Below are 11,856 nucleotides of genomic sequence, written 5' to 3'. Positions count from 1 at the left end.
GCTAATTTAAGTTGACATTGAATGCATTGTTCTCCTTCTTAACCCTGATCTTCTCTTTTTCTAGGGCAAGAGGAGGTGATAATAACAAAGGAAAGGAAGTAGATGTTTTGCAATAAAGTACATAGTGGTAATACAAGACACTTCATTATAAAATTTTACTGAGTCAGAAGCAGATAAATAAACAGGTGAGCTTGTTACTCTTTTGAGTGTTTAATGATTTTAAAAAATGTTTTATGTTGTTAATTTTGATTACTACGATGTTACATAGTGTAATCTATTTGTATGACAAAATTCAGTTGTGTCACACAGGCAAGCTGCTTTGGCATTGAAATGTCTAAAAGATAAGATCATGTAGTGAACATTTACATCCTTTAAAATATGTCTTATGTGTTGCTACTAAAGCTGTTATTCATGCCTAAGCGCACAAGTTTATGTTACTTGTGTGTGTGTGTGTGTGTGGCATTAATAAGTCAAACTTATCTGTTCAACTATATCTTTCTGCCTGTCTGTTTATCTACATATCTATCCGTTGGAGGTTGCTTCAACCAAACAACTTCAAGACATATTTGAAATTGCAACTGCCAGAATTTCAAATCCACATTTGAGTGCTAAATGTCATTGTGAAAATTGACTATACTCTTATTTAATAAACATTTAGAGACATGAAACAGCTCTGTCATGTTTGCTGATTAAGTCGCACAAAGTATTCAATTTTTACTCATTCAGAAACAGGTCTTTGTTGCATAAATCTTTGGGACCAACATTTTTATAGGCTATGGTAGAGATCTAAAAAAATACTATTTCCTACAATCTACCAGTCTGCCCCCACCCCACAAATAAATCCTGGATATTAAGGCATATACACTAATAATTATGACAGTTTTTTTCCCCCAATATCTGATAGCTTTCTGAATAAATCAGATTTTTAAAAACAGTAGCTAGAAATCTGGGGGTGGAAAGGTATGGAAGGGAAAGGACATAAAGATCGTTCACAATTATTTTAAAGACCTGGAAAAATTGCTCTAGATTTGTTAATTCTTTGGAAAGGATGGGACCTTAAGTGAAGGTAGCTGATGAGAGGTGGCAGTGGTGGGAATGGACAATGTAGATGGGGAAGAGAGAGAGAGTGCTCTTGCTGCTGCTTTCTATCACACCTCTGTCCATCCCTATGAGCTGAAGCATGAACTGTTTTGGAATAATGCTAAATCCATGTTCAAAAAAAGTCTGAGCACCAGCTCTGATTTGGCATACATACTTTCAAAGGAACCCTGATTACCAGCAGATATCAGCAGATTGCCAAGTTTCCTTCAGACATGGTTCAGTGCTGTTCAAGAATATTGTAACCTTTTATTTATTTAATTGTTGTTAATCTTAATTTTAATGCTTTTAATATTTTTATATTTACAGTATGTTCTATATTATGTAAGCCATCTAGAGGCACTCAAGATAGTGACATGGCCGGCATATAAATTTAATATAATAAATAAATTTCATCTCTCATCTCTTCACCTTTCATCTCTTAATCAGCAAACATGAGAGATGTTTGGATTTCTTTGAATGCACCGACAAACAACATTTTTACTATCCACAGAAGTTTTGACAAGCTAGAAGGAAAACCAACTTGAAGGTTTTGACCAGCTAGAAAGAAAATATCTGCCTGACTGCCCTTAAGTGGTTGAGGGGCTAGTGAGGAGGGAAATTTTAAGTTATTAGACCAATAAGTTCAGTCATCGGTCACCTTAAGGACTGTGAAGCAGATGTTTTCCTTTTAGCTGAAGAAGTTTGAGAAAAATGGAGGGAAGCAAAGCTGAGAGGAATCTACCAATCCCTGTCGCTAATGCACTCCATATGGCACTATTTATCTGGGGCAGCAAATGTTATATCAGTGTAGCTCATTCGGAAGAGCCCTAACCTATGTAAATCAGTGGCAGCCAGATGCATGTCTAGTAATCTACAAAGAAACCAAACCTTCATCCAGGCTGTGGTAGCTTCACAGTTTTGATGAATCTGTCCAGAAAGGTACTTCAAAGCATTTTACTGAATAATTGCATGGCCCGAAATCAGGCTATGACAGGGGTGTCAAACTGGATGCGTCACACGCAGGCCACGCCCATCCCAGTTCTGCAAACAGTAAAAACCTTGTGAAATGTCACATGGTGGCAATGTGACGCCATATGTTTGACACCCCTGAGCTACGGAATGCTCTATGCACTATGGGAGGATACACAATGTCTTAAGCGCTTGTCTTTGGGGCACCTGTATCAACCTAGCTATTCTGTTAAACATGTGATTAAGCTTGAGTTCTTACTGCTGCTGGATTTCTTTTAGTCTGATTAAGTTTTTTTGTAATTTGCTTTTCTAGGTCACACAATACATTCTTTGTTAGCTCATAGCACCCAAAGGAGTGTATTCAGTAGAAAAGCAGGATAAAAATCTTGAGGCTTCAAATGTATCACCTGAGGTATCTGCTTCAGTCTTCCTGTTGTTTTTGTTAGTAATCTTATCTATTAATCATCTGAGGTTTGATCGGGATCTTCCTGCGATAGTGAATGTGACATTTCTCTGAACAGAGTGTCCTTGTCCTTGTCTTTCAGTTTCTCCAGGGCATCCAACCATTTGGAGCTAGAGAGCTCTCCACTTGCATAATCATGTATCAGGAGTTACTTTCAGACTTTCTTGCAGGTTTACTTGTCCCAAGGGATTCAAAAGCTTTCAGAGAAAACACTGAATTAATTAGCACCTTCATTCACTTCCTACTACAGAAGACTTCTTTTCAAATTTTCCTTTGGTGTTTGGGACAAGTAAACCTTTAGTTCACTCATGGATGTATGGAATACTTATCCATTCTTAGTGAAATAGTGTGAAGAAAGAAGATGTCCCAATGCCATGTACATCACAACTTAGTTCCCATTTTTATCTTTTTTCTTTTCATTTTTTTTTTGCATGTAACAATAACAGGAAAATTGGGTGATTTCTTAATATTTCCAAGGCATGTCACAATCATACTGAGCTCAGCAAATACATGGCAGAAATAAACAACAAGCCATACAAGCAATGTACCCCACTACCCTTGTTCTCACATTATATTCTAGCCTTCCTGTTACATAAGTTCTAAATAAACCCCAATAATACAAGTTACTTATTTAAAAATCTACTTGGAATTTCAGGATAGGAATGAAATATTACCAATCAATAGGGTGTCCCCATATTTTTAATAAAATACATAAAAGTAATAATTTACACACACACCCCTCTGAATTATATATGGGAAAGAAGTTACGCAACATTACTTGATATAGAAAAAGATTTTAGAATAGCTGCAGCAATGAAGAAAAGTTTTGGAAGCCAAGTCACCCATATGGACGGAATCAGGATTGATGCCTTTTTTTTCCTTTCTTTTATTTTTATTTATAAAATTTATACAGGTAGTCTTTGACTTACAACTGTTTATTACTGACCGTTCAAAGTTACAATGGGACTGAAAAAAGTGACTTATGACCAGTTTCCACACTAACGACCTTGACAGCATCCCCATGGTCACATAATTAAAATTCAGGCACTTAACAACTGACTCATATTTATGATTTATGATATTTATGACCTTCTGACAAGTAAAGTCAGTGGGGAACCCATATTCATTTAACAGCCATGTTACTACTTAACAACTGCCCTGATTCACTTAACAACAGTGGCAAGAAAGGTTGTAAAATGGAGCAAAATGCACTTAACAAATATCTCTCTTAGCAACATAAATTTTGGGCTTAATTTTGGTCGTAAGTAGAGGACTGGATTTATGACTGCTTGCTTAACGACCATTCAGAATTACAATGGGCCTAGAACAGGTGCATTGCGAACTATAAAGCACTTCTGGCTATTGTAAAATGTGCCCTTCCTTCCTCCCCATGGTCATGTTACTGTATTTTGGGCACTCGGCAAAGCAGCCTGCCTTTACAACCAGTTGTAGCATCCCAGAATCACATAGCCATGATTTGTGAATTTTCTTTATGTGAGTTTCTGGCAAACCCCGCCCCCCCCCCACCTATTTGGGAAAATAGGTTCGCACTTATGACTGCATTGTTTGCTTAATGACACGCAAAATGATTTGCTTAACAACCGATGCAAAATGTTACAGAATTGGATCCGGTCGTGTGGGGCCTTGATTTATGACTGTAATGACTTTCAAGTAGAAATCTGGTTCCGATTGTGGTTGTAAGTGGAGGATAACCTATAGTTTCACAAGTCACAGATAACATAACATCTGAACCACATAAGTCACTGCCCACATACTACTCAGTAGATTGAAGGGTGCCACCTTGCACCTTTGTTATGAAAAAGCATTGCTTCAAAATAATTTTTCATCGTTGTGGGAGAGGCTGCCTGTTTTCATCCATGCTGTGTGAAATCTGCTCACCGCAGATGGTACATCTAGCCGAGCAAAATGTGAATACAGTCATATTTTATACATAAAGATTCAACAGACAGCCTTTGCTTAGAGCTGCTATAAGATAGGAAGGAACCTGTTGCTCTTCGAACACTGATTCTTGGGACTTTTCCACCATTTTTGGCAACACTGACAAAAGATGAGGAGTTGCAATTAAGCAAAACTTAAATGCTACAGATTACTCATATTTAGATCAAGGGTCAGTCATCGCTAACTCTCTTCCCTTGTTTGTTGCAGTCATCCAGTTTCTAATTTTGTATAAAATAGGCAAGCAAGCAAATCAAAAGAGGAATATAGAATGAAGCATCTGCACCCTCATGTGAATTTTCTTTTCAGTAGTTGACAACGTATGAGTCAGAGCTGCATGAGACTATATCAGTTCTTTTTCCATCTTTTCCCATGTAGGGATTCTTTAAAAAATATTTCAATATTTCTATTTTTTTAAAGTATATTTCCATTTTTATTGAAGGGTCATGGAAATCCTCCTGAAAACTAGAATGCAATCTGGGGTGAAATTAGAAAATGTCTGGTATTCTCCAATACCTATGACTACTATAGGTAATCCTTAACTTACAACCACAATTGAGTCCAAAATTTCTGTTGCTAAGCAAGACAGTTGTTAAGTGACTTCTTCTCCATTTTATGAACTTTCTTACTAAAGACATTAAGTGAATCACTGCAGTTATTCAATTAGTAACATGGTTGTTAAGTGAATCTGGCTTCCCCATTTTTTTTTTGCTTGCCAGAAGAAGATCACAAAACAGGATCACATGACTCTAGGACACTGCAACTGTTATAAATATGAGTCAGTTGCCAAGTGTCCAAATTTTGATCATGTGACCAAGGAGAGGCTACAACAGTGTGAAAAATGGTCAGAAGTACTATTTTCAGTGTTGTTGTAACTTTGAATGGTCACTAAATGAAGTGTTGTAAGTCAAGGACTAACTGTACTTCCAAAAGTCACAGATAGCATAGAGAGGAAATATAGGAGCTGTACCTCAGAACATACGGCAACACATAAACTACTTCCACAGGCATCTAAAACTTATGTAGAGACAATAGTTCATCTAGATCAGGGGTATCAAATTCAAGGCCCACGGGCTGCATATGGCCCACTGGGTGGGCCTGGAAACAGGAAAGGACCAGCCTGTGGTGCCTCTGCCAGCAAAAATGGAGCTCAGGGGTGTACACTGCCCCCCCACCCCCCCCCCCCGGGTCCATTTTTGCTAGCAGAGGGCTATCTAAACAAACTAAAAAAAAAACAAAAGGAGAAATGTTTCCCCTTTTACATTTGAGCATGCAAGACAGGACAGGAAAGGAGACAAGGAAAGAGGAAAGACAAAAGAAGAAGAAGAAGGAGGAGGAGGAGGAGGAGGAGGAGGAGGAGGAGGAGGAGGAGGAGGGAAGATGGGAAGAGAGCAAGGAAGGAAAAATAAGGAAAGAGGGGATAAAAAAAAAGGAAAATGAAGAGGGAAGGAAAAAGGAAAAAAGAAAAAGGGAGGGAGGGACTCAGGGAAGTCCTGCCTTAGCACTTGGCCACCACAGGTGCCCCCAACATGAGTGACATTGAGCTGGCCACAGTATACCCCCTGGCCCTCCAAGGTCAAACACAACCCTGATGTGCCCCTCAATGAAATTAAGTTTGACACCCCTGATCTAGATGCATATTTCTGTGTAGTTATGCAGAAATCTCTTGATTTACAATCACTTGTTTAATGGTGATTCAATGTTATTATGGCTTTGGAAAAAGAGACTTATGGCTTGTTCTCACATTTATGGCTGTCACACCACCCCTTGGTCACATAATTTCAGTTTGGATGTCTGGCAATTTACAACTGGTTGTAGGATCAGGAACATTTACAACTGGTTGCAAGATCTTCAGTCATATAATCTCAATTTGTGGCCTTTTTTGCCAATTTCCAGCATAAAACAATCTTTGTGGAAGCTGTATTCACTAAATGACTGCATGATTTGTTTAACAACTGTAGTTATTCAGTTAATGATGCCATAAACATTTTAATAAAATCAGGTCCAACTTGACTTACGATCTCAATGACTTACAACAGAAATTCTGGTTCTAATTCTGGTTTAAATCAACGATTATCTGTATTAGCTTCCTGCCACTCTAACTGCCACTTTCAAGTTGTAGAAAAAGGACAGGAGATGGTAAGCCACAGTTTCTAGATTTCTAGAAGCTGTGGTTTACCATCTCCTGTCCTTCTTTTACAACTTCAGTGTATACAATGCTACAATGGCTATTGTACTCTTCCTACATCTATTGATTTTTCATAACATATAATAAGCTCACTAATTATTCCAATTTACCTCATTTCATTTCAAAACTACCAATTGCCAAAACTCTCTATGCAATTTATGAATTAATTCATCAATTTAAGAAGTACAATTATATTTTGAAAAAAAGCAGGAAAAAATGCACACCATATTCTGGTAAAAATTATTCAAATGCTAAAATGCATAGCATATCTCCTTAGCTGTTTTCCATATTTATATTTTAGGGCTGTCTTTAATCTAAGCACAAATAGATCAGGGGTGGGTTCTACTTACCTTTACTACCAGTTTGCAATGGGACCGTGTGTGCGCGCTTGCTTCGCTCATGTGTACGTGCGCGCTTCTGTGCATGCAGAGAAGCTTCTGTGCATGCACAGATCACCCTTGATGATGTCATGGTGGGTGGGCAGAGCCTCCCGCCGATTTTACTACCTGTTCTATAGAACCGGACAGAATCGGGAGCAACCCACCACTGAAATAGATATTGGCCTAAGGACCCACGCTTGGGAGGTAACAATGCTACCCCTCCGTCAAAATCACTCAAAAAATGCAAATGTTTGCATTGAAAGGCTGGTTATTGACCAAACAAACAAACAAATAATGTTCTTGTGTATTGGAAGGATATAGCACCATCTGTCAATGTGGCCTAGGGATGCCATATACCCTTGAACTAGCACTGTTGTTTCATTATGTATATAGAGCTGCGGTGGCGCAGTGGTTAGAGAACAGTACTGCAGGCTACTTCTGCTGATTACTGGCTGCTAGCAGTTTGGCAGATCAAATCTCACCAAGCTCAAGGTTGACTCAGCCTTCCAACCTTCTGAGGTCGGTAAAATGAGGACCCAGATTGTTGGGGGAAATATGCTGACTCTGTAAACCACTTAGAGAGAGCTGTGCACTGTGAAGCAGTATATAAGTCTAAGTGCTATTGCTATTGCTATTGCTATAACATAACCCACACACATACACACATTCACAATGCTACAGAATGTGATTTTAAAAAATCAAGATAGTGCCCCTGACAGTTCAATGGAAGCTGTAGCTGTTTTTGTGTGTATTGTACATTGATCACACCATAGTAGCTGGCATTTTGACTATACTTTTGGGGTGATTCTATATCCATCCATCCACTTCATAAATAACCTGTTTTTAATTTTTGGATTATGAACTGGTATTGAGTTTATCTCATCCCTGTTAGACTCAAAATAATTTAATACTCAGGTGCACACCCTGAGGATTCAGATCTCTTTCCAAGGTTTGTGGCCTTTGAAGGTTTGGAGGTAGTCGCACCCTCCCAGTCCTTCTTCAAATTGCTCTGACATTGAAATTTTAAAAAACAAACAAACAAAAAAACCAGAGAAAAAGCATCACATAATAAGGGGTAAGTATCTTGATATTTTAATTTAAAGTAATTTAAAATTAAATCAAATGAAGATATTGTACTATCTATGTCTATCTGTTTGCCCTGCCCTAGAGACTGCTTTTTGAATTTCCATTACCAGAACACAGGTCAAAAGTAAAATGGGGGCTTTCAAATATCTAAAAAGTCATAGTTAATATCTTTTTAGTATCCAGTGTTAAAAATCTGTTTTAGGATTTTCATCTGCAAGTAAATTGTTTACATAGTCAGAAATTACATACTCCTCCTGGTTTAGATTTTAAAATAGGCCAGATAACTTCCTCCTGAAGACTCACAATGCAATAAAATATAATCCATTATTTCAAGATCGATATCATTACAGGGACAAAACCTTTGAGAGATGGAAATTTTTAAAAATCTACCACATAGTTTATTTATTGACAATGCATCTATTCTGGCTTTAAACTGAAATTTTGAAAATATTTAAATATATAGTATTTAAATGTTTAGGGAGTTGAAAAATATGTCTATAATTAATTCCAGATGTTGCAGGTGAACATGATACTTTGGCTTTGGCCATTAATTCCTTTATCTTTGATATAATTAGAGGTGGGTTTCAGCAGGTTCTGATCAGTTCTGGAGAACCGGTAGCAGAAATTTTGAGTAGTTCAGAGAACCGGTAAATGCCATCTCTGACTGGCTCCACCCCCATCTATTCTCCGCCTCCTGAGTCCCAGCTGATCGGGAGGAAATGGGGATTTTGCAGTAACCTTCCCCTGCCACGCCTACCAAGCCACGCCCATCAAGCCACACCCACAGAACCGGTAGTAAATTTTTTTGAAACCTACCACTGGATATAATGAATTGTCAATACTGGGCAATAAATAATCGGGATCCATGCAAATTTGATCATTCTTTTGAGGCACCTGTTTGAACCACATATCTACAAAAGATTCATTTGGGATTTTCTTCCTTGGTTTTTTAAAACCATGTTTTTGTAATCAAAAATGGTTAATCAAGGCTTTGCTGTCAAAGGGCATTGTCCAGCTTCCAAGAGAATAGCAGAATTTGGAACATGACTTGGGACACTTAAAAGACATCTTAAAACACTCACCTGCAGTTGTGCTAGGTTGTTATTAGCAAATGTCAATCAAATCAAAGCTCCATATGAAATTTGAAATGCAATTTTGACATTTAAAACTTGTATTGATGCAGGAACAAATCTTCCTCCTTTTAAGTAAAAAAATTGAAGCAAGAAGGTCATAATAGATTTTGCTTTCAGAAGTAATCAGTGAAGAGTTGAAGAAGAAATAGTTGTGTTTATTAAATATTACTATTTAATTAAGAAATATTAATGTTTATATGTTCCAGCAAAGGGTTACTTCACCAGCCTGTATTTCTCCTTCTTAAATCTAGAACTGAAGCACCACTAATTTTCAGAAGAAAGATGGTTCAAAACGTCTCCCTTGTCATCACATCGGACTTTGTGATGTCACATCTAAACAGTCCCAGAAATGTGACCAATGCCACACTGACAGCACTTCAGAGCTATGTGATGCAGACTGTTTTGCCAGCCCTCTTCATGATCAACTGCTGCATCAGCATTCCTCTCAATGTAATCTCCTTGTGGTTCCTTTGTTGGTATTCAAGGCCTTGGACTCCCACCATTATATTTTGCATTAATTTAAACATTGCAGACTTGCTCTATGGCTTTGCCCTCCCCTTTCAAATAGCCTACCATCTAAAGGAGAATAATTGGCCTTTTGGAGACGTCTTGTGTCAAATTGTCACCATTCTGTCATATGGGAACCTCCATTGCTCCATTTTAACCATGATGAGCCTTAGCATTGAGCGATACCTAGGCATTGTCCACCCATTGCGCTACAAAGCAGCAAAGCCAATTAGGGCCTCTTTCCTGGTGTGCATCAGCATTTGGGCCCTGGTTTTACTCACCCTTTTCCCTCTCATGCAGCATAAGCTCACCATTCATTTACAGCAGCTCCCTATCATCACCTGCTTTGATGTTTTGCCAAAAGAAATGTTTAGCTCCAAAGAAAAATTTATTGCTTATTTTGGATCCCTGCTCTTTCTATTTTTCTTCCTACCGTTGATCATCATGGGGTTTTGCTATATCTCAATCATATTAACACTTCTCCATTCATCTTCTCAGTTCAGAGAGAGCAAGAGGCAGACTGTCTACTTTATCGTAGTGCTGCTATTCCTGATTACTGTTTGTTACCTCCCTCACATTGTCATGTCAGTGACTCATTATGTCCTCCTTTTCCAAAAGAAATCATTTTATGTGGAATACAAACTGTCACTTGCTACAGCCAGCTTTAATTGCTGCTTCGACCCATTTCTTTATTATTTGGGTTCCAAAGAGTTTCGACAAAAAATACAGAGGAAACTCTGCAAGTGTGTGGCAGTAAATTTCGGTGAAAATAGCCCAATTTTTTCACAGCATGACATGCAAATCATGCCAGTGCAAGAAGCACCGAAGATTTAACAATAAACATATTTATTACAATAAATAAACAAGAAAAACATTAATTTAACAATTCATACTGATGGATGTCCATACTGAAGGATCTGTTATTAATGGAAAGATTGGTTGGCTAGAAACAGAGACTTGCTGAACCATTTTCTCAGAACATCATGGATTGCACTAATAATCAAAGGATGTAGCTGATAGGTGTACTACATTCCTACAGTGCATGCTTTTTTTAAAACTGAGGATAGTTAGAAAAAGCTCTGTATAGATAGGTCTTACTAAATTGTGTGAATTGGTATAAAATTGACAATTGTCATAGCAATATGACTGGTATCGTTGAAAACATGGAGAGTCATATAGTTTAAATTAAAAATGGTTTCTGGTCTTTATATTGAGATCTTAAATGAATATACTTTATGATCATTAAATGCTATAGGGATTTTCAAGTAATATTTAATAGGACAATAATCCATAGAAACAAGGGCCAACACTAAGACAATACTATACTAAGACAATACTTCTGCATGGCAGTTAGTTATTGAACAAAACAAGCCCCCCACGAAATAGAAAAAAAATGTGATTCTCTTATTTCTGATATTTCTGTTATCCAAACATCAAAATATTACAACTCTGAAATAGATTTACTGTTTTAATGAACTCTTGATTTATCAACTGACTGTCGATTATGTGATTAAAGGCATGCTTGATGAGATAAGCTTGACCAGAATGAGGTATCATCATCATCAACAACAACATAATCATCATCAACATAATCATCATCTAATTAAATATATATGCTGCTTGACTCCTAGTTACTCTGGGCAGTTGTCCTCCATGAACAATAATCTCTCTCTTTTTTTTTTAAATTTGATTTATATGCCGCCCTTCTCCGAAGACTCAGGGCGGCTTACAATGTGCTCAGCACATTTAAGTATATTTGAGTATACTCAAGGTATACTCATGATAAAAGTGTTCACTTGCAGTATTGAGGCACCATCCTGAAAGCAGCCAAATATTTAACTAATTAATATTTCTTGCATTTGGATTTTTTGGACTGTTTTTGTAACATGGCATGATTTGTTTAGATTTTTTTTTAACCTGATCTCTTTCTATGATATAATTTTGTTGGCAATTTTCATTGAGGCAATATAGGGGTTGATGAAACAAAATTTGTTGTACCTAGACTTCATAGAAACCATGCATAAACAGTTATATATTATCTGAAGAACAATGTATAAATAATTGTCATCTAAAGTTATCAGTCACCATCTGAGC

General features: G+C 37.3%; 1 protein-coding gene across 1 annotated transcript; it reads left to right on the top strand.

Moving 5' to 3' along the window:
* The first annotated feature begins 2,447 nt into the window (after nt 1–2,447).
* On the top strand, nt 2,448–10,596 carry LOC139317213 (P2Y purinoceptor 8-like). Its single transcript, XM_070944197.1, has 2 exons — nt 2,448–2,461; nt 9,507–10,596. Exons 1-2 carry the CDS (start codon nt 2,448–2,450, stop codon nt 10,594–10,596), a joined length of 1,104 nt encoding a protein of 367 aa, XP_070800298.1.
* Nucleotides 10,597–11,856: the final 1,260 nt, after the last annotated feature.

The sequence above is a fragment of the Pituophis catenifer genome, unplaced genomic scaffold (genome assembly GCF_029215685.1).
Source record: "Pituophis catenifer annectens isolate HBS135680 unplaced genomic scaffold, rPitCat1.0.hap2 SCAF_4, whole genome shotgun sequence".
In the NCBI taxonomy this organism is placed as follows: Eukaryota; Metazoa; Chordata; class Lepidosauria; order Squamata; family Colubridae; genus Pituophis; species Pituophis catenifer.
This window is presented reverse-complemented; position numbering and strand designations above follow the sequence as displayed.